This window comes from Lissotriton vulgaris, chromosome 1_2 (assembly GCF_964263255.1).
Source record: "Lissotriton vulgaris chromosome 1_2, aLisVul1.2, whole genome shotgun sequence".
Classification (NCBI taxonomy): Eukaryota; Metazoa; Chordata; class Amphibia; order Caudata; family Salamandridae; genus Lissotriton; species Lissotriton vulgaris.
The window spans coordinates 168,569,724-168,594,202 of NC_141686.1; the positions used below are offsets into that span (position 1 = coordinate 168,569,724).

Here is a 24,479-nt window from a genome sequence, read left to right on the forward strand (position 1 = left end):
AGGCGACTGAAGTCAAATTAGCCCAGGATCACACAATTGGTTCAAGGCGGGAAGTTGGGATTAAAACGCGCTTTTCCCGGTTCAGCAGCCAACAATTTACCCACTAGACCATGTTTCATGTATGAGACAAATAGAATATGCTCCCGGTGGACGCTGCACTGGCACGGGCTCAGCTCTTCATGATACAGGGCGCCCTGGAGATCTGAATGTTGATTGGCTGCCAGCGAGCTTCGCCTGGGGCTTGCTCGCGTTTATCTTCCTAATGCGCAGCCTAGCATTGGATACCCCATGTATCCCCATCTCCCCCGGGGCCTGCGACGTCCCTGCCAAACAACCATGTACAAAATAAATTATTCCACGCCACCCGGAGCCGGCCAGCCCTCAGGTAGCGCCGCTGCTGCTCCGCACGTAAGTGCCAACATCAAAGATTCAGAACGTTTAAGTTGACAATTTAAAGTTTGTTCAGCCTTGGGTCCCCCTGGGGGGTCCGGCGAGGTAATCAAATATAGTTGACATGCTGAAGGACTCGTGCCGCACCGACTGCAGGCTCCGAGCTCTTCCGTGGACTGCGTTTGAATACTGGCTTCCACCAAGGAAGAGCCGTATGGACTTACAAAGGAACCAGGGCTTGTGGGCTAGCCGTGTCTCTGAAATTGTGGCAGGGCTGGGGCAGAGTCAGTCTCATTTGCAAAAGGCTCATGCGTGGCTTTCAGATCAGAGTCCAAAGTTTAAAAAAAAAAGTCAGTCATAGTGCCAGTTTGTTGTGAAAAACGTCCTAAACATTTGTTTTTAATATCAGCCAGACCAAATGTGTGAACGCTCAGATACGGAGTGGCTAATTTGACACAAAACAGTGTATTGTGTGAGGTGAGCTCTTAATGTGAACAAACATTCCACTAGAGAAAAAAAAGCATTAGGAATCCCAGGCAGTCTCACTTTGCCTTTGCTTGTTGTTTGTCAGTATTGGCTTTGACAATGCTTCTGAAGCATTGGTAAAACCAATAGTGGTGAGCGGCCATGTTGAACTGATATTTTCTATACTTCCAAGAAGGCCATTTCATTGTGTGCCACAAGAGGAAAAAAAAGATTATGAACCAATTCAGAGACTCATTTTAGCTCAGTGACTTGGGGGGTCAGCACCTCTTGTAGTTCAGAGAACACTACCCACTGTTGCGTCTGGACTCTCTGGAGCCTTCCCTCCGTCTGTTCCCTCTCCCCGCTCCGCCCCCTCCCCTGCCCGCCGTGTCGCATTTTTTTTTAAATTTGTAAAGCTCTCTGGCGCCCTGTTCGCGCAATGGAAAATTTCCTACACTGCCGTACTTACTTCTTCCCTTATCAGTTGCATCCATTTAGAAACCTGTTATCTAGCTTTGCTCTTGCATGGGAGAGGCTCGTAAACTTGTGTTTTGCTAAGGGTGCAGTCTGTTTAAGTGAATGGTAAAGTGTCTTGCTCTCGTTGCGTGGGGTCGGGTTGATGGGAATCGGGAAATAGCAAAATTTTGCGTTACGTGTGTGCTGGGACTACCAGTTTACACCGATTGAGCAGAGCGCTGTCTTTAGTATTCTTCCTTCGTATCTACAATTTAAATATTTTTTGACTATCCAGAAGAAATACTGTATATGACGCTTTGGGGAGAAGTGTATGCGTAACCACATCCACAGAGTGTTATTGTATTGCAGTGTGTGGTAGCGCTGCAGGAGAGATTTTTCCGTCGTAGCACTAACACTGGGAGGGGAGCCTGCAAGCAGAGTGTAAGCTCTTCCTGTGGCTCTGGGGACCGGGAGGCTGTTGTATTGCAATCCTTCTCTGTGGAGTTACACCACCATGCGGCAGTGTGAGCCCCCAGGCTTACAGGACAAAGGTGACCACTCTCATTGCGGCTGCCTGTTTGTGCCCTGCCTTTCCGCTGGCAAGTAGACCTCTGCTGTGTATGGAGGGGGTGGAGATCCAGCATGGCTTTTCCAACTCACCCGGCCAGATCTGCTTTCTCAGCCCGCTCTCCTCCCCCTCTGTGTCTGTTGGGATCTTCGGCAGAAGTTGGTACTCCTGAAACTACCTCACAGCTGGATCGTGGCTGCCAGAACTTGGATGACCCCTTTCTATCAGTTATTGCCCCGCCTCCCCTGGCCCAACTGGTCCCCCAGTGGTGGTGGCTTTGGAGGTGGCGTGTTATCGCTGACTGCTAGCATTTGCCGTTTTATACAACAACATTTGGTCATTTAAAATGTGAGAGATGGTAAAAGCCTGTTGTTTTTTTTTTTACCCCATGTTGTCGTGCCTCTAATCAAACTTTAACGTGAAAGGAGAGTACGTCTGCGCTACATCGATTTCAGAGATACCACACAGAAATGCATTTACTTTTATTGTCCAACGGAGTCACTAAAGCAGGGAGAGTATGTAACAACAACTTTCGCTCGCACTCCCCCAGAATGTGCCCTCATTAATTGGATGCACTATGCAAGAACTTTCCAACTCTCGCATTGTAAATCGTAGTTCAATATCTCTACTTGTGCTCTTGTCATGTTAACTCTGTCATTTCTGTTTCCATTAATTCTAAAGGGCTACAACAACTGATAATTTGCTACTGGTAGCACGCTTGCACAGGGTATTTTTTTATTTTTTTATTTGAGTATTATTTGTTCCACCTTAGATCTTAATTCTTTAATGGTCCATACCTTTTGCAATCAAATTAATCATTTACTCACCCTCACCACCCTCAACCCCTCACCCTCACCCACCCTCACTCACCCTCACTCACCCTCACCCACCCTCACTCACCCTCACTCACCCTCACCCTCACTCACCCTCAACCCCTCACCCTCACTCACCCTCAACCCCTCACCCTCAACCCCTCACTCACCCTCACTCTCACTCATCCTCACTCACCCTCAACCCCTCACCCTCACTCACCCTCAACCCCTCACCCTAACTCACCCTCACTCAACCTCAACACCTCACTCACCCTCACCCTCACTCACCCTCAACCCTCACTCACCCTCACCCTCACTCAACCCCTCACTCACCCTCACTCACCCTAAACCCCTCACTCACTCTCACTCTCACTCATCCTCACTCACCCTCAACACCACACCCTCACTCACCCTCAACGCCTCACCCTAACTCACCCTCACTCACCCTCAACCCCTCACTCACCCTCACCCTCACTCACCCTCAACACCTCACAATGACTCACACTCACCCTCACACAACCTCACCCTCACACACCGTCACACACCGTCACACACCCTCACCCTCACACACCGTCACACACCCTCTGCGTAACAACACCTCTCACACCCTCACTCACCCTCACACACACTCACACTCACGCAACGTCACACACCCGAAGCCTCACCCCCCCTCACTCACACTCACCCTCACACCCCCTAACCCGCACACCGCCTAACGCTCACACCCCCTAACAATCACCCCCTAACCCTCACCCCCTCACTCTCACCCCACACCCTCACCCCCTCACCCTCACCCCCCCACCCTCACCCCCTCACCCCCCCACCCTCACCCCCTCACCCTCCACTCTCACTCACCCTCAACCCCTCACCCTCACCCTCACACCCTCAACCCTTCCCCCTCAACCTCTCACTCACCCTCACTCACCCTCAACACCTCAGCCTCACCCTCACCCACACTCACCCTCAACACCTCACCCTCACCCTCACTCACCCTCAACTCCTCACCCTCACTCACCCTCACTCACCCTCACTCACCCTCACCCACCCTCAACCCCTCACCCTCACTCACCCACCCTCACTCACCCTCAACCCCTCACCCTCACACAGTGCAATAGGTCTCAGACCATTTCAGTTAGAGCTTTTAGAAATGTTTATGGCTTTTTTTATTTGTAATTCTTTAGCATTGTCTACAGGAAACAAAAATGCTAAACATTTACAAAAAAACCCATAAACAATTCTAAAAGCACTAACTCTAATGGTGCGAGACCTATTGCATTTCCAATGCTTGTATTGTGAGTGAGTCAATGATGTTGCTGCTCTTGTTCAGAATTGTGCCAGGTTTCTACGGACCAGGCCACCTGCACAGCACTAGCTTCCAGGTAAGCACTGTGTCCCACATCTGTATGTCCATATGTTTAAAACCTTCGTACGTTCAAGGCTTTCAAGCAAAGTGCTTTGGAGAAACACTAATGTCTCTTTGCAACGCAGGACAGCTTCTACACCCTGGCAGAATGAATCATTAGGAACAGCAGACCCCTCGGGTCTTCTGGCAAAGGAAGGGCAGCCGGTGTTGCCAGCAGGACTCAGCTGGGCTGCAGAGACTCAAAGGTCCTGAGCCGAGAGCCCAGCGCAAGCATTGGTAGGTCTCAACTGAGTGTAGAACAGACGCAACACGTCGCGATAGAAAATGATTATTATTATGCTAAATTCGTATAGATGAGACTGTACACATAGCTTGTTTATCATTATTGACACAATTGCAGACTAGTGTGTATTTCTCTTGTTGAAAGCGAAAGTAATCTTCAAAGGGCATGGAAGGTTCGAGAAGGTACCTCATTCTGCAGCCTCCATGTTTAACTAGGGTAGGCTATGTTTGTGCCTCACATCCCAAGGTGATGTCCAGAGCTAGGCAACCCCACATTCGGAGGTGGTATGCCAGAGGTGCCTTAACCTTCCAAGGAGGCCTGGGCTTCTCTTGGGCATCCAGAGTTAATATTATCATTATTCTATGTTTAAACTACGTCCTAAGGTTACAATAATTCAAATGCAATAGTAGTTTTTAAGGTCGAGCCTGTGAGCGCATGCGCTAGTTTGCAACTCTGTTGTGTTCAGCACAGGACTTGAAGCCCGTACTTGCCTACCATTTGCTGTTTCCTGCTTCACTCTTCTTTGCTGCCTCTTAACTGGCCAGTGCAGCCCAAACGCCAGTTAGGCTCGCCTCCGTGGTTAGGGACCAAGCGCAGATAATTTAAACATAATCTGTGCCCGTCCGCTGTGCCCGAGATGATTGAGGTACTATTTCTCCTCCCTCCATAACTCTCCCTTCTTCCCTTTGCCAAAGAATCTTACACTGATTCAGCTTGTTACTTCTACATGAAATTTAAAATCTGGTGCACAAGATTTTTTTATTTAATCTTTTGACAGTTTATAGATGGGGAAAAGGTGCGGCCAGGGCTACTTGTTTCTTGCTGCTTTTTCACCAGGAAGTGTTTTTATTGTGTTTTACTGTCTGCAAGTTTCCCACTACTGTTTCAGTGGACTTTCGTGGCTAGAGCTTGTTTACTTATGTATTTTTGATTGCAGTGTAGTGTTCACACAACGGTAAAAGACATTGACCATTTACGTCAGTAGCTCTGACGTAAAAATAATTGCGAGACCTATTGCGTTTCCAATACTTGTTGTTTCTTTGTTTTTGCTGGGTGTAGTTGGCAATTGAGTGTTAATTCCTTGACATCAAAAATACGCCCCAGAAACCCTTTGTTGTGGTATTAAGTGAGACATATTGGTTGGTGAATTGGGCAATCGAGCCCCAGACATAATCTCCTTCAGTGACTGACAGTTCTAAAGGCCACTGGATGAAAAGGGCTGTCCGAAAGCAACTCTTTATGTATGTATGTATTCATTCTAGGAAGCTGGCTCTGTATACACTGTACCAAAATGAGGTATAGTGTGCACAGAGTCCAGTGGAACCCCAAAGGTAGGCAGAGGTAAAAGTAGATAGCACCTTACTCTCTATTTGTAGTAGTGTGGATGAGCAGGAAGGCTTTATCAGAGGGTAGTGTTAACCATTTGTTGTACACACTCCGGCAAGAAATGATGTCACACTCAAAGATTGAACTCAGACCAATTTGTTTGTTTCAAAATATTATTTAATTTATTTCTAGAACAAATCCAAGCCTGGTACAGTAAGTGAAATGATACTTTGCTAAATCTTATGATTTACAGTTGAATGCAGGTTCAAATGCAGTTGGTCGATTACAGGTAAGTCAACAGTTCAAAATTACTTTTCAGTTACTTTACAGATTACTGTGCACGTTACTCTTTAGATTACCTTTGCTATTCAGTGTGATATGCCTAGATATCACTCTGAGACATTGCCTAGACAAAAGGTAAGTAATCCACTTTTAGTACATTTGCAGTTTTTCAATGTTTCATATAAACCAACTTTACACTTTAAATAATTTTCAAGGAAAAACAGTCAATGTAATCCTATGGAAGGAAATTAAGTTAATGGTTTGCAGGTAAGTACTTATTTGTGGGAGTTATTAGAACCAGGGTTCCCCGAGTGTTGAGGATGCACTCCAAGAACACCCTCCGCAGCACTAGGAGGGCCGGGTGCAGAGTTCTGAGGCCCAATGTTATCCAATGGGGGACAGGGAGCTTACGGTTGGTGGCTGCTCACGAGCAGGCCACAAGGTTGTGGGAACAAAGCTCTTGGTGTTAGGCTCAGGGCAAAGGGGGATATGAGTTGTCACCCAAGGTACACCTGCAGCGGCCTCCGGTTTGCTGGGTGCTGTTTTGGCGTTGGGTGCCCAGTTGGTTTCAATGGGATTCTCTGGTTGCAACAAACACTGCAGGCTCGGGACAAAGATCTTTTGGAGGTGACCACTGGTTGGAGATGTAAGTTGGGATGCCTGGGGATGTTGGGATCAAATTTGGTTGAGCTACCCAAGGCCGTGGGACGTCGGGTGCTGGAGTGTCTTTAGGCGTCGGGTTTTCTTACCAGCTCTGTCTGCGGTCCGGGTATCCTCCAGAAAGGGGCTGCAGGCGTCAATTGGAGATTCGAGGTAGGTCAGATCGTCAGCATGGCTTCTTCGGTCCTTCTTCTTCTGGTCGGTTCTTGTCTGAGGAGGCAAGGTTCGTGGTTGCCCCTAAATACTAGATTTAGGGGTAGGTAAAGGTCGTGACCAATGGGTCCCTTCTTCACCCCAACGCGTGCTATCTGTGGAAAAGGGGCTCGAGTTTAGCGATCGTCTAGTGTTTTTTGTTTGTGTGTGTGTTTGTGTGTGTGTCTGTGTGTGTGTGTTTGTGTGTTTGCTTGTGTGTGTGTTTATTTGTGTAATTGTGTAAATGTGTGTTTGTGTGTGTGTTTGTGTGTGTGTGTGTGTGTGTGTCTGTGTGTTTGTTTGTGTGTGTGTTTGTTTGTGTTTGTGTGTGTGTGTTTGTGTAATTGTGTAAATGTGTGTGTGTTTGTTTGCTTTTTTACTCCACAACCAAATCTTAGTCCGGAATGAAAAGGGCAGCACACCAGGTAACAGCACAATAGTTTATTGTGCAATTAATTAACTCTTTTCGGCGTTAGCCTTTGTCAAGTTACTTCCTGATCCTTTAGTTCCCATAAAAATAGATAGCAAAGTTGCACGACCTAAAAAAAATACTTTCCCGCATTTCAGAACGTACCATATTGACTTTTGTCTCGACAATTATAATTATTTTCGAAGTTACAAATACTTGTATTAGCTGTTTACATATTGCATTTTTTACTGTGATTTACGGCATAAAAGTTTTGCGATACATTGAGCCGTTCTATAGACATAGAAAAAATACTTAGCGCATTGTGCAACTGAATTTCTAAACTGTATAATATAAGTTGCTACACATATTACAACAATCAACATTATTTACAGCTGTAAGTATATTTGTCCATCAAAATCTTAGCGCAACTTATTGCAAATCAAGCGCAATTATATCTAAAGGTGCTGAGTTGCAACACTGCGGACGGCCTGTGCGCACTGCCTTGTACAGATTTAGCATTGCGGACTGCAGTGAAGTCAGAAATTAAAGAAATTCTTTTTTGTATTATATACTTCAATACTGTGTCTTAGCAAATAAGGTAATTCCATTTAATGAAGGCGTCATTCATGATATTTGCATTGTTAATAGCCACACAAATATTACACTGTAATGTCAGTCCTGCCTTTGGAATAGTAGCATAATAACTGAACCTAGTGGCAGCATGCCTCCTAGTACTGAGCAATTACTCCACCAATATTTATAGGTACCTGTATGCGATATGCACAGCATTTGTATGTGTAATCTGGCAAGCCTGACACTGCAGAAGTCCAAAATAGAGCTGAGCCACAATGTCATGCGGGTGTACTGAAATGTCAAATTGGCCATACCACTAGTCTGGACCACTTCAGGATCGGAAGGCATCCATAAAGGATTATAGTGGATAGGAAAGATTTATGCAGGGAAAGTGCAATGTGCAATAATTGAAGAGAAGCCAATAATTCCTTGGAACAAGACCCCACTATTGTGATCAAGCCCTCCGATAAGGGGGGGCAATGTAGTCATTATGGATACGAGCAATTACAGAGCGGAGGCCATAAGACAATTACCAGATGAATCCTGCTATGAAGTTATTAATTGGGCCATATACAAACAAACAATCCAGCAATACCAAGGCTTGTTGGGGAATTTCTATCACGAGGGCTTACTAGACACCGATGAGTATACATTTTTGAGAACAGACAAGCCACGGATACCATGCATCTATTTTTTGCCTAAAACTTCACAAAAATGCCACTACACCACCAGGGCACTCCATTGTTTCTACTAATGGTTGACTTCTGGAGAACACTTCCATATTTTTGGATCTTTTTTTTTCCAGATTATGTACTCAATTTAAGTTCATACTGATGAGACAGTACTGACTTTCTCCAAAGATTACATGATGTTCAATGGGGAGAGGGGTATTTGATTATTGGCCTAGATGTCTGCTCCTTCTATACATGTATTGATCAGGTGAATGGAGTGGCAGCGTGCATGCATTATCTAAAGAGCAGACATATTGATTACACCACACACAATAACATACTAGAGATCATGATGTTGTTTTGCTTACAACAAAACATTTTTTAAAAATCGGTGTATCGGCAACGCAGCGGAACCGCAATGGGAACGTGTTTCACCCCCATCCTGGCGAATCTTTTTCTGGGCTGGTGGGAGGAACATGTTATCTGGACCGACCAAACGGCGAAATATACTGATCACATACTTGTATGGATCAGATAGATTGATGATCTTTTCGTCATTTGGGACGGCCCAGAATCTCTAGCCAAGGAGTTCATTGAGCGGTTGGGGCAGAATGATTTAAATCTGAAGTTCACACGCACCATTAGTCCTAATTACTGTGAATTTCTAGATATAGCGGTGGAAATCAAGGATAGTAAAATCACTACACGCTTGTTCCGTAAGGCTACGGCAGGAAATGCAATATTGCATGCTGGAAGTCATCACCCAGCCTCCCTAATACAAAGCATACCTTATGGTGAGCTATTAAGGGCACGCCGTAATTGCATTACTGACGATAACTATCCGATAGAGCAACAAACCATGCTGACCCGCTTTAGGCAAAGAGGCTATAAAGAAGACATTTTGACTAAAGCTAAAAGCAAAATGGAAGGTCGTTCCCAACATGAGCTGCTATTTAAACCATGTGAGAAAAATCCTATTCAAAATACTGAGGGGGCCAGCAAAGCACCCAGAATGATACCCCAATTTAGCAGAGGTGCATGGGCACCCAAGAGAATAATGAGAAAGCATTGGAACTTGCTAGCGGCAGACCCTATAATAGGCTAACAAATAGGAGCCGCTCCTCAAGTCACTTTCAAACGTGCTAGATCTCTACGATATCGGCTAGTTCACAGTTACCCAACTGATGACACTAGTGCACAGTGTCTTAGAACACCCAATGGATTTACCACTTGTGGCACCTGCAAGGCGTGCCGCAATGGTAGGAATTGCAAGGAATACAGGACGGGTACCAATCAGAAGAATGTCATAATACAAGCCATCAATTGCAACAGTGACTTTACTGTCTACGTGCTGGAGTGCCCATGTGGGCTCCAGAACATCTACGGGCCATATCTAATCGTGACCACAGCTATCCAGTGGCACGTCATTACTCTGTGGAGAAGTGTGGCTCACTGGTTAGAGGAGGCAGACCTGGAAGCAGAGGTCAGCCTGGGACCAGGGTTCAATTCCCGGCTCAGCGGGGTCTTGAGTTCCAAAATGTCCATGGACTCGACAATTCTCGCTCCGGTGCCTACTCGATTCACGGGTTCACACTCTGCGACTCTGGGCATCATAACAGCAACAACAGCTTACAATGTTTTGGCATAGACAGGAGACCCAAACATATAAGGGGAGGGGACAGCGAAAAACGACTTAGGATCCTCGAGTCGATTCAATCTGGAATTAGACAGCAAGGTCTTGAGAGGACTGAATAGTGGAGAAGAATTGGCCACACATATAGGCCGCTAACTCCTTACACATAGAATAGCGGTAGCGAACTACCCTCAGAAAATCATGCATTTTTATGATTATTTTAATGTGTTGTTTTTTCTGATTCATTTTTCACTTTTAATGGGAGCTTAATATATTGCATTGATACATGGCAACATGTTTCCCAGCAGGGACAACAGTGAGTAGTATACCACTATTTTGTGGAGCCGCTAACAGGGCACAATGGATAATTTTCATCCCACATTCACATCAACTCACACAATTCAATTATTGCACATTGCACTTTCCCTTCACTAATCTTTCCTATCCAAGATAATCCTTTATGGATGCCTTCCGATCCTGAAGTAGTCCTGACTAGTGGTATGGCTAATTTGACATTTCAGTATACCTGCATGACATTGTGGCTCAGCTCTATTTTGGACTTTTGCAGTGTCAGGCTTGCAGGTTACACATACAAATGCTGTGCATATCGCATACAGGTACCCATAAATATTGGTGGAGCAATTGCTCACTATAGAACTAGGAGGCAAGCTGCCAATAGGTTTAGGTCCTGTAGTTGTTATGCTACTATTCCAAAGGCAGGACTGACATCACAGTGTAATATTTGCGTGGCTATTAACAATGCAAATATCATGAATGACGCCTTCATTATATGGAATTACCTTATTTGCTAAGACACAGTATTGAAGTATATAATACGAAAAAGAATTTCTTTAATGTATGACTTCATTGCAGTCCGCAATGCTAAATCCGTACCAGGCAATGTGCACAGGCCGTCCGCAGTGTTGCATCACAGCACCTTTAGATATCATTACACTTGATTTGCTATACGTTGCGCTAATATTTTAATGGACAAATGTACTTACAGCTCTAAATGATGTTTATTGTTCTAATGTGTAGCAATTTTTATTGTACAGTTTAGAAATGTAGTTGCACAATGCGCAACGTATTTTTTCTATGTCCATAGAACAGCTGAACAGCTCAATGTATCGCGCAACTTTTATGCCGGAAATCCCTGTATAAAATGAACAATGTAAACTATGAATGTGAATGGTACACACAGCTAATGCAAGTATTTGCAACCTCGAAATGAATTATAATTGTCGAGACAGAAAAGTTAATATGGTACGTTCTGAAATGAGGGAAGTAGTTTCTTTGTCGTGCAACTTTGCTATCTATTTTTATGGGAACTAGAGGATCAGGAAGTAACTTGATAAAGGCTAACACCGAAACGCACCATCTTTTGATTTCATTGCACAATAAACTATTGTGCTGTTTCCTGGTGTGCTGCCTCTTCATTCCGGACTAAGATTTGGATGTGGAGTATAGAAAATATCTTCATGCATGGTGGTAGCTGTTACCACCGTTGGCACCAGCGCTGAAAGGAAGGGAACCGCCGAAGCAGCAAACTCAGTGAAAAAAAAAATATATATATATATATTTATCTTTTTAAATATTATTTTGATTATATGAAGCTGGTGAGACAGCTAAAGATGTCTCTAGGGGACCCCCTAAAAACGATCAGTTGCTTCTAGGTTGAACGATGCATATTGTAAGATTTGTTTTCCTTCTATTATAATATGCTTCCGGTTTGAAAGTCAACTTTGGTAGGGCTTTCCAAAGATGTCGGAGGACATCTCCTAGGAAGTACAGTTTGCCTTTGCCTGCATGCTTGTCAGTAGCCTGACGCAGTGCTTTCTTTGTACTTCCTGTTGTCCCGCTGCTAGACTGCATGCTTACTGAGTCCATCAGAGCAAGGACCTGTTTCCAAGTCCCGACACCACTACATGTGTTTCCTGTCTTCCTTCCCCTAGCCTGGCTGGATGCTTCCTGTGGTCTGCGATCAAAGCTTGATACTGATGTGTTTGTGTTCTGTCCAGCATCCCACAACTGGACACCAGATTGCATCTCTCCTGCCCAGTCACCCACTTGTTTAACCTCTTCTTTCTGTACCTTCCCAGAACTTAGTTTCACGATGCCTATGTCCTGGTTATCTCGGCTTGGTTTCCCCTTCTGGTCGGTCTCCTAGTGTCGCCAGGTCTAACTTCCTCCTGCCTGTCTCCTGTATTCTCAGGACATGGGTCCATGTTTTCTGTGGCCGATTCTCTGTGGGCCTGTCTTCATGTTGCCTGTGTCATGGCCTGGTTCTATGCCCCTTGTGTAGTTTATTTCCCCTGGTGCCTGTGGGCCTGTTTCTATATTGCTTATATGCTGCCTCTCTTACCTACCCAAGTTCCATGATGCCTGTCCTATCATGTCTGGGCCTGCCACTACCCTGCCTGTATTCTGAAAGGGTTCATACTGCATATGTACTAACCGCATTGTTCTTTTTTGTTTTTCAGCACACTCTCCAAATGCTGCCATGCAGTGGTGGCCCTTATCTACCCCTTCGCTTGGCAACACACCTACATACCAGTGCTGCCCCCCTCCATGATCGACATAGTCTGCTCACCCACCCCCTTTCTTATTGGGCTCCTGTCCAGCTCCCTCCCCCGGCTGAAGGAACTGCCAGTGGAAGAGGTAAGTCCAGGATCTGGAGGGGGTGGAATGGTCTGGGATAATTTGTCTTAATTCCTAGACCAGGAGGCAGCCTATCAGATCGCAGTCTTGGGAGACAGCCAATAGATGATCAGATCTAGCATTTCTCAGGATGCGGAACCAGACTGTTGGAGCTGCATCAGCGTCCTTTGACCTTTTGCCTTTGGTATGATGAGTCTTGTCTGGGTATTTTACCCCTTGCTTGCTCTCCACTTGTGATACGGGGAGCCAAATGAGGTCACTTTTAAATCCTCAGTCATTGTCATAAGCATTGTATAGTATAATCATACATCATTATTTAGCCTTTTTTAACTTTAATTTTTTTTCTAAATGTTTTTATTAATTTCAGTTTTACCTCATCACTTTATGGCTCGCCAATTTTATGTTTTTGGTAGATGTAGCCACCAAGATTCATATAAAATATCAGCTGGAAAATACAACCAGGTCATCGGTCTCCATTGTACTCTGACTGCCCCAAATCTCAGATTTGTATTCTTGCTTCTGCCTGCACTTACCATTCGACTTGCTCATGTTGTGTTGATGAGGATGTTGCTTAGGAGAGTCTGGGATTTAACTGAAAGAAAATTTGCACCTAGTGCAGAACGGCACGCTTCCATAATTGGAGAATTTGTAAAGATGGACGTCACAGGTAACCTCTAGAGTGAGTTCACTGAAGACTGTGGACTTTTGGTCTCAGTTAAACTTAAACCAAAACTTAAATTTAACTTAGACAAAAGTCTAACTTTACTACTCGTAAATGCCCTTTGTGAATATTGAAAGTCTTAAAGTTCGATTATCGTCTCAGTTTACCTTTGTGAATTGGCCCTGTATGTGTAATTTCTAAGAGTGTTGGGTGGTGTATGCTACATATTGAGAGAATAAGGTGCAGCAAGGAAGGGTAGGTGTCTTGTCTTATGGATAGTGGTTTCATCATATTGTTTGTCTTTGAACAGGTTCTTGTGGTGGATCTAGTTCATAACCGCTTTCTAAGACAGGTGAGTAAACAACATTTAGCTCTGGCTGTGCATCTCCCACAAGTTGGCTGAACATATTATGTTGTGCCTGTACATGTCTACCTCACTATGTAAGGCTGTCTTTTTGGGCATCAATAAAGCGGATTCTTGTATGCCGTCATATCAGACTGTAGATTTGAGAAGGCAGCACTGTGAAGAGCCATAGGTTTGAGAAGACAGCACTGTGAAGAGCCAAATCTCTCTGTGTCAGATTGTGTTTGTGTCTTTGTCTTTTCTAAGGTCTTCTATTCTCAGAAAGTATCTGAATGTGTAACAGTGCTGACCAGATGTTGTGACATACGTGTGGAACGTTGGGGCTGATTATGCGTTGAGTGTCTGGTTGCGTATTGTGGCATTCGGTAGTGCATTGCATCATCAAATCGTGAATCGCAGCATCTGTATGAATGGGGTCAGAGTATAACGGTGTCTGATTGTGTATCACAATGAAAGATTGCTTATGGTGTCTTACATTTTTAGAACTTGGGTCTAATTGTGTTATTGTATAATTGTATTGCACCATTTATGGCATCCTCCGTTAATCTGCGTTAGACACTGCAGTAATCAGTTACTGGTCTTTTTGTGACTGTTTCGCAGTGTCTGGATGTGTTCAAAAGTGTCTTATTGTGAAGCATCTGGTATACCCTAGTATTTTGTCTTCTACTACTGATTGTCTCTTAATATCTCATTCTTACAAAGTTTCATTTTATGACTGGGGATTACTGTGTGACAAAGAGTATTATTCTGCCTCTCACATTTACCGCAAGCCCCATCATTTTGTCTGCCCCAGTGTTTATGCGTGCGCATGCCTATCTGTCTCGGTTTTTTATGTGTCTATGTGGGTCCCTTAATGTCAGTGCTGGTGCGTGCTACCCAACATCTCCCAAAAAACATCCCAGCCAGCTCTCGAACACTCCTGAACCACCCTCCGACACGCTGGGCCAGCTCTTAGAAATCCTCAATTGACCATCCGAGAAATGAAGGCTCAACCGGTCTTCAAACATCCCCCTTTGGTCACCAGATACATCAGTGAGCCAACATTCCAATCCCTCCCAGCTAATCATTAGAGATCAACAGCTGGTATTCAGAGAATCTAATTGGTGCATACTCCATTCAGCCCTTGGCCAGACAACCCTCAATCCATATTCAAACACATCTTTCTAGTCATTAGTCACAAGATGTCTTTCAGAAAGTCACATCCTGGTTTCAAAAGGTCATCCAAGGCTATCCGTATCCATTGGACAACTTACCTCTTCCTGAAGACACCCCAGGCCTCACTTAGAAACCCCTAACTGGTCATCAGAGATCATACGCAAACTGTCAGCCTGTCCCTCAGACACCTCCATTTGGTCTTCAGAGACACCAAACTATTCCTCAGCCTACCATGAGACAACATCAGCTATTATTTAAGTAACTCAGATGTACTCTCAGAGATCACTGGTGTGCTCTCAAACACACCCAGTACACTCTCATTTCCCCCATCCCCCACTTACACCCATTTCAACTGGTCTTTAAATACTTCAAATCAGCCCTCTGGTGCAGTCTATAGGCCTACAGATGCCTCCTTCAAGCCCTCAAGTGATTCTGAGAATTTCCTTTCAGTAGTCTTCTCTTCATATCACTCCGCTAGACAACCCTTAACCTTTTCCGTGCTCATGACGGAGCCACTCCATCACAAGCCACGGACACGCTGTGCTGGTGACGGAGTGGTTCTGTCATGGCGCGGCCGCCCCGCCCACGCTGCAGGAATTCCGCACGGGCGTTCTATTGAGTGGACTGGGCCGTGACGGAACCACTCCGTCACAAGCACAGCACGCCCGTGGCTCGTGACGGAGTGGTTCCATCACGAGCATGGCGGCGCCGCGCGGACACCCCTTCCCCTCCAGCGCCGCGGCGGAATTACCGCCGCGCAAAGGGGTTAAAGACTCTGTGTGATCTTAGACATCTCCAGTAGACCATAAAAAGACCCTTATTAAATATGTGGCTGGTCAGCCGCTGCGAGAAGAGAGCATTTGGTTAGGGCTATTCTTGTGCAAAGAAAGGCATACTGGTTTGGGCAAGGAGGGTGTGTATTCCAGCCTAAAACCAGGTATCTCAAGAACAGCTCCCTATTTGGTTAATAAATACAGACATCGACTCAATGAGAATTACATCACTTAAAGAGTTTATATGTTCGAGGCATATGGGCTGCAGATGGTACATTATGAATAGATCGCCATCTGGTGTTGGGCTCGGATGATTGCACTTGTTTTTCTCTTGGAGAGTCTTTTGTAGCTTGGTGACTCCTCCTTTGGTTGCTAGTGCGCATGGGCATCGGCTCCATCCTTAGATTGTTTTTTTCCGCCATCGGGTTTGGATGAGGATTGAAGCGCTCCAGATCGACTTCGGAAAGAAGTGACTTTTCGGCGCGTATTCCCTTTCCAATTCGACGGTATTGTTATCGAACGCGATTTCATTTCCATTCCGACGCGTTTCGACTCCAACATCAAAGAAAAACTTTGATCTACGTCGACGAACAGGAGGCCTTTCTCGACGTGGTCAAGCCCGGAGTCCATGGAAAGGCCTCCATTTAAGAAATGTCCAACGTGTGGTGCTAAGTTCCCACACAAATTTATTTATTTATTTATTTTGAAAGTTTTATGTAGCGCGAACAAGATCTTCGCAGATATCAGAGCGCTTTACAGAGGAGAGGAGCAAATATACACAGATACATCTATAGTGTTAAAAGTACAGTGAAGTGATATCATAAACAATCAAGTAAGTCAATTTCAAAGTCAAACAAAAATGCAAAGGGTTCGAACAAGTAGTACAGATGAGCACCGAGTCTTTGAAGTTGATCCCCAGTAGTGGTTCAAGTGTATTTAGCCATGAGGATCGCTTTTACTTATTTCTTGAAAAGTATGGTAGAGGGGATGAGCCTGGTTTCAGGGGGGAGTGAGTTCCAAATCCTGGGAGCCATTCCTGAGAAAGAGCGTGTATAGGTTTTTTCTTTGCGGAATCTTTTAGGCTTTAGCAAAAGATTGTTTGTGCCTCTAGTGTTTCTGGAGCCTCCAGAAATCGTCAGCTTCTGAGCGAGGTATCTAGGTGAGCTCAGGTGGACAGCCTTGTGCGTCAAACAAGCGATTTTCAGGTGTATTCTGGCTTCAAAAGGCAGCCAGTTCAGGGATTTGAAGTCAGGGGAAATGTGTGAGTGTTTTTTTGATCCAGTGATAAGTCTCGCTGCGGCGTTTAAAGAGGCTCTTATGGGTGCCGTAGTAGCTAGGGGGAGACCGCAGAGGGCGGTGCTGCCGTATTCTATTCGAGGTATGACTAGTGATTGTACCGCAGTTTGGAAGTCTTTGGCTGGAAGGAAGGGTTTAAGTTTCCTACGGGTGTTGATTTGGTAGTTCGCTCCCTTAGTTGCTTTGTTGATGTGTTCCTGCATGCTGAGATTGGTGTCAAGTGTTATGCCCAAAGATTTCGCTGAGTCCACGATGGTGGGTTGAACATTGAGTGCCGTTAGGTGTTTAAGCCACATTTGTGCGGTAGTGATCTTCGCGGGAGGTGATGTAAATGTAAATGAAGACACGAGGTTTCCAGAATGCAGTCGGAGGCAATCCCGGAGCTGTTCGAAGACCAGTACCTCGAGGAAGAAGAGGATCATGAAGAACAGTCGGGGTCGGAAGGGGACGAGTCGGAGGTCGAGGAATTCGACGTTCAACAAACCGTGAGTGACGACGTCCCCTTACCAAAAAACCGACCCCGTGCGGTAACGACCCTGCCTTCGAGCCCAGTCAAACCGCAGAAGAAAGTTTCCGACGCCCCGCCTTCAGGCCCGGCAACGAAACCGAAACTCTCGGTCTCCCACCATGTCGGATCCGAGAAACGGTCGACTTCGACACCGAAGCTTCATGCAAGGGAAAGCTCGGCATCGAAACATTCCATGTCGAAACCGAAACATGCTTCGATGTCGAAGACTCACTCGACACCGAAAAAATCGGACTCGAGCAAATCCTCGGTGCCGAAAACACCGAACATTGACGATCGGAAGCAAAGGCACCTTTCGGAACCAAAGGCTTCGGTACTGACACTGGAGCAACAAACAGATCCGAAACAAAAGATTTTGTTTATCGATCCACAAACTGGCAAAGTGGTGACGAAGAAGAGGAAGAATGAACAGCTAGAGGACAAAGCTCTTCCTTCTAAGAAGAGAACAATGGGGACAAATACAACTCCTCCTACTTCTCCTCGACTTAGAGTCACACCCTCTTCTCCTAATACTCACACTATGCCAACTATTCCTCCACCTTCTACACCAAGACCATCTACACCTCAGACAGATGTAGACAGTGATACAGGGGAGGGAGAACCTCATGGGGACGATGACACTATCCCAGATGAGGAAGACCCATGGGAGCATTATGACGCAGGGTCAGATGATGACAACGACCCAGAGTTATATCCCTCAAAGCCTTCACCACCTGATGATAACACAGGTTTTGTTCAGCTCATTAATAGGGCAGCAAAATATCATAAGGTAGATATACATACAGAACCTCAAGTAGAGGATTTCCTATTAGAGACACTACCTACTGCACAAAGAACATCGGGTACTCTACCTATGCTGAAGGGTCTTCTCAGTCACACAGCAGACATATTCAAAGACCCAGTGAGGGCTAGGGTGTTAAACCCAAGAATTGATAAAAAATATAAGCCAGCTCCAAAGGACCCAATATTTATCAAGGGGCAGGTACCTCTGGACTCGCTCGTAGTTTCAAACGCTCGCAAAAGAGCGAACTCATTATCTACGGGAGAAGCCCCTCCACCTGATAAGGAGTCAAAATTAATAGATGCATCAGGCAAAAGAGTAGCATCACAAGCGGCAAACAGCTGGCGCATAGCCAATACACAAGCGCTACTTGCACGCTATGATAAGGCGCATTATGATGAGTTAGAAAAACTCATCACACATCTCCCTAAAGAACATCAGAAAAGAGCAGATCAGCTTAAACAGGAAGGAAAGATAATAACTAACACTTCCATTAAGTGCGCACTGGACGCGGCAGACACTGCAGCAAGATCCATCAACACCAGTATCATGATAAGAAGACATGCATGGCTTAGAGTATCAGGGTTCAAACAAGAAGTACAAACCTCTTTATTGAACCAACCTTTTGATCAGAAGACACTTTTCGGCTCAGGCACAGATGAGACTTTAGAAAAGATGAAAAAGGACACAGAAACGGCTAAGTCAATGGGAGCATTACAACAGCCAACACAAAGGGGTTCCTTTCGTAGATCCACCTATAGAGGGGGCTCAAAAAGTACAGGAACAAGTCAGCAAACTACCTCTTTTACACCAACATCACCCAGAGGTAATTCAAGAGGCAGTTACAGAGGTAACAACAACAAGGGTAGAGGTCGCGAAAATAATAACAACCGCAACTCCCCAACCCCAAAACAGTGACTTAATACAACTTCCCCCAGACCACATAACACCGGTCGGGGGACGTCTAGCACAGTTCCTACCTGTCTGGGAAAACATCACATCAGACAAGTGGGTGAGACAAATTATCCAACATGGTTATTACCTAGAACTCAAAGCTACCCCACCAAACACTCCCCCCCCCCCCGACAACGTCCAATGAGTCAAGACCATCTGACATTGTTAAAAGAAGTACTATCACTGCTACAAAAGCATGCCATAGAGAAGGTTCCAAAACATCAACAAGGAACAGGAGTATACTCTCTATACTTCCGAATCCCCAAAAAAGACTGGTCTCTAAGACCAATCTTGGACCTCAGACCTCTCAATGCATACATAAATTCGGAACATTTCCACATGGTCACGCTCCAACAAGTACTTCCTTTACTGAAGAAAGGGGACTTTCTTTCTACACTGGATCTAAAAGACGCTTACTTTCACATCCCAATTCACAAAGCCCACAGGAAATACCGAAGGTTTGTAGTGAAAGGACAACATTATCAGTTCAAAGTCCTTCCGTTTGGGGTCACAACGGCACCAAGAGTGTTCACAAAATGCCTAGCAGTGGTTGCAGCACACCTAAGAAGACAACAAATACATGTCTTCCCTTACTTGGACGATTGGTTAATAAAGGCCAAGTCACAAGAAGAATGCCTTCACAGCACACAGAAGACCATTCAATTGCTGCACTACCTAGGGTTTACAGTGAACTACAAAAAATCCCACCTACAACCAAACAAGATTCAACAATATCTGGGGGCTACTATAGACACAGAAAGAGCCAAAGCATACCCCAATCCAATCAGGATACAAACAATGGTCACGTTGATACAAAGATTTCAACCACAACACTCACTACCAGCACGAGTGTTTATGCAGCTGTTAGGCATGATGTCCTCCTGCATACTACTAATACCACATGCCAGACTACAAATGCGTCCACTACAGGAGTGTCTAGCGACACAGTGGAATCAGGCTCAAGGTCAGATTACAGATCTGGTGTTGGTAGACGACCGTACGCATCGCTCTCTGAAGTGGTGGAACACAACAAACATTTCCAAGGGACGGTCGTTCCTAGAACCGATTCCTCAAGTGATACTGACAGCGGACGCATCGCTCTCTGGATGGGGAGCGCATATGGACAAATACACAGTGCAGGGGAAATGGAGTGTGCAGCAAAAGAAACTGCACATCAACTACTTGGAACTACTAGCAGTATTTCTAGCATTAAAAGCTTTCCAAATGCAAATAACCAACAAGGCAGTCCTGATCAGAACAGATAACATGACTGCAATGTATTATATTCAAAAACGGGGGGGGGGGACACACTCTCTCCAACTATCCAAACTAGCACAGGACATTTGGAGATGGGCCATTCCTCAAAAGATCTATCTGTTAGCAGAACACCTACCAGGAGTTCAAAATCAGATAGCAGACATCCTAAGCAGGGAGTCAGAACAAGTACACGAATGGGAACTGCACGACCAGATACTGCAGCCATTCTTCCAAAGATGGGGGCAACCAGAGATAGATCTGTTTGCCAATCATCAGAACGCAAAATGCCAAAACTTCGCATCCAGGTACCCACACCACTGGTCCCAGGGCAATGCACTATGGATAAATTGGTCCAACAAATTTGCTTACGCTTTTCCTCCTCTCCCACTAATTCCATTAGTGGTTCGGAAACTGCAACAGCACTCAATGACATTGATACTAGTAGCACCCACGTGGGCAAGACAGCTGTGGTTCACCACGCTACTGCAACTCTCACAGGTGCCACATCAAAAGCTAAGATTATTACCCATGCACCTTACACAGAACCATGGAGAAATAATGCACCCAGATCCCAAACAATTGAACCTAGCGATCTGGCTCCTGAGGTCATAGAGTTTGGATATTTAGATTTACCTCCAGAATATATGGAAATCATTAAACAAGCAAGACGTCCTGCCACAAGAGCATGCTATGCAGCAAAATGGAAGAGGTTTGCTGTACACTGTAACAGTAATCACATCAACCCTCTGGACGCATCCACTAAACAGATTATTTGCTATTTACTACACTTGCAGCAATGTAACTTAGCATATACCTCTATCAGACTTCATCTCGCAGCTATAGCGGCGTACCTACAAAACAGACAACATCTTTCCCTGTTTAAAGTACCAGCAATTAAAGCTTTCATGGAAGGACTCAAGAGTCATTCCACCAAGACTACCACCTTCCCCAGTCTGGAATCTCAACATAGTACTTACCAGACTAATGGGACCACCCTTTGAACCTATGCATAGGTGTGAAATACAATTCCTCACATGGAAGGTGGCCTTCCTCATAGCTGTCACTTCACTCAGAAGAGTAATTGAGTAGCAAGCGTTTACAATTCAAGAACCATTCATGCAGTTACACCAAAACAAAGTGGTTCTTAGAACAAACCCAAAATTCTTGCTTAAAGTAATTTCAGCATTCCACATCAATCAGTCAGTGGAACTACCGGTCTTCTTTCCAAAACCACAGACGGTAGCGGAAAGGGCCCTACATACATTGGATGTCAGAAGGGCAATATTGTATTATATAGAAAGAACACAAACTTTCAGAAAGACAAAACAGCTATTTGTAGCATTTTCTCCTACACATAAGGGCAATCCCATCTCTAAAGCAGGCATTGCCAGATGGATTGTAAAATGTATACAAATATGCTACTTAAAAGCAAAGAGGACATTAACTGTTCCTCCCAGAGCTCACTCTACACGTAAACTAGGAGCATCTATGGCATTCCTGGGAAACATTCCACTAGATGACATATGCAAAGCAGCTACCTGGGTTACACCGCATACCTTCACAAAGCACTATTGTGTAGATGTGCACACAACACAACAAGCTAGAGTGGGACAAGCTGTATTAAAGACTTTATTTCAGACTGTTGCAAAAGACACGGGCGACCACCGCTAGGGAGAGAACTGCTGTATAGTCTATTCATAATGTACCATCTGCAGCCCATATGCCTCGAACGGAATATGCTACTTACCAGTATGCATCTGTTCTTGGCATAGAGGGCTGCAGAGTGGTACATGCCCTCCCAGCCTCCCCGGAAACCTGTGTCTGTTCCAACAATATCTTATTTAGATACACTTAAATGGGCATTTCTATCTGTATTCTATCATACTACTCCATCTAACCCTACTATGGCAAAACAATCTAAGGATGGAGCCGATGCCCATGCGCACTAGCAACCAAAGGAGAAGTCACCAAGCTACAAAAGACTCTCCAAGAGAAAAACAAGTGCAATCATCCGAGCCCAACACCAGATGGCGATCTATTCATAATGTACCATTCTGCAGCCCTCTATGCCAAGAACAGATGCATACTGGTAAGTAGCATATTCCTTATGGAAGAGGGATGCTAATCACACATTACTTTCTTTGAATTGGAGCAGAAGTTAGGAACTTTGGATAGCTCGTTGCCAGCCAGATACTACAGCGCTGTTCACTCGCAAGCCCCTCTTTGTTGGCAGGAGCTAGAAACCAAAAGGTGGAATAAATATATAGCAAAACCATATACCACTGGGCATTCATGGCCAGAGATCCCTGTGTGAACTGTGTTGTGATGTTTATGTGGCCTTTATATGTGACTCCCATCTCTACTATATCTCTGCCTGTGTGTATCAATTTATCTCCGTAATTGTTTGAGTGTCTCAGGATATTTCCTCTTGCATTTACATTTCTTTATGTATGAATTGCCTCCTAAACATGTATCATGGCCTGATACTGTATCATAGTTGATTGTGTATGTATGTGCATCACGTCAGTATGCCACAGTGTCTGTCAGTTACTGATGTCTACTTACCTCTATTTCATCATGAACATGCTGTCATAGTAGACCTTGTACCCATGTCTCTTGGTTTCAATGGCCTCATTTTGATAGATCTGTATTGCACCATGTTTGACTCTCTGTGCATTACCATGTGTGACCTTGGTGGCGCGGGCTGTATTCCAACAGTTTGTTTGCTCCTACAGATGGACGATGAAGACTCCATCCTTCCACGGAAGCTACAGGCAGCTCTGGAACAAATCCTGGAACAGAGGAACGAGCTGTTCGCGGAGTGTGTGCCAGCCCTTCTCAGTGCCAGGCAAGGTAAATCCCAGAAGAGGTGCTGTGGTAAGCGTCAGAGCAGTCAGTCAGTGTTACATTGTAAATCACAGTGCAGCCAGTCAGTGTCCCAGTGTAAACCACAGAGCAGCTAGTCAGTGTAAACCACAGAGCAGCCAGTCAGCGTCCCTGTGTAAACCACAGAGCACCCAGACAGGGTCCCCGTGTAATCCACAGAACAGCCAGCCAGTGTCCCAGTGTAAAGCCCAGAGCAGCTAGTCAGTGTGACAGTGTAAACTATAGAGCAAAGCAAACACAAGGAGATGATGGACGGAGCACTGAAACTTTTCAGACACTCACCCCCAGTCACAGATCTGGGTTGAATCCATCATTGCTTAGCTCACTTCGCCACCCCAGGTCAGACACAGCTATATGCAAATCAGCCTTGACCCTGTGCCTCATGGGAACAGTCCAGCCTGAACTGCCAAGCGATGTCTTCCCTGGACTGGAAACAAGCATCCCATTGGGCGCAGGGTCAAGACTGAATTGCATATGGCTGGGTCCAAACTAGAATGCCATGGTGAGCAAAACAGCAATGGATTTAGGCCCAGATCTCTGTACTGGGGTGAATGTATGATATTATTCTGCATTCTCTCCATCAATTGTTCTTTTTGCATTTGTCAGCCTAAGTGCGCCAGGTATGCCCAGACGTGGGTCCTGGGCTCACTGTGCCACTGGAATCAAGCTATCCTGGCTGATGAGGGCTGAAAGCCCGAAACCGGTCCTAGGTTGCTTTTGTTTGGATGGCATTGTTCTGCATTCTGTCCAACTGTTCTTTTTGCATTTGTAAACCACAGAGCAGCTAGTCAGTGTCAGTGTAAATCCCAAAGCAACCAGGTGTCATTGAGTGAGTCCTATCGCAGCCTCCCAGTGTCATTGAGTGAGTCCTAGTGCAGCCTCCCAGTGTCATGAGTGAGTCCTAGTGCAGCCTCCCAGTGTCATTGAGTGAGTCCTAGTGCAGCCTCCCAGTGTCATTGAGTGAGCCCTAGTGCAGCATCCCAGTGTGACCGAGTGAGCCCTAGTGCAGCATCCCAGTGTCACCGAGTGAGCCCTAGTGCAGCATCCCAGTGTCACCGAGTGAGCCCTAGTGCAGCATCCTAGTG

At 45.3% G+C, this 24,479-nt stretch overlaps 1 protein-coding gene across 3 annotated transcripts in view; it reads left to right on the plus strand.

Moving 5' to 3' along the window:
- The window catches only part of DENND2A (DENN domain containing 2A), a 370,372-nt gene that overhangs the window by 280,613 nt on the left and 65,280 nt on the right, over positions 1–24,479 (plus strand). For all 3 annotated transcript variants that reach the window (XM_086953048.1, XM_086953046.1, XM_086953049.1), the window contains 3 exons: positions 12,564–12,741; positions 13,713–13,754; positions 23,244–23,361. In XM_086953048.1, the coding sequence (XP_086809174.1) occupies positions 12,564–12,741; positions 13,713–13,754; positions 23,244–23,361 (338 nt within the window). The remainder of the gene's footprint in view (positions 1–12,563; positions 12,742–13,712; positions 13,755–23,243; positions 23,362–24,479) is intronic.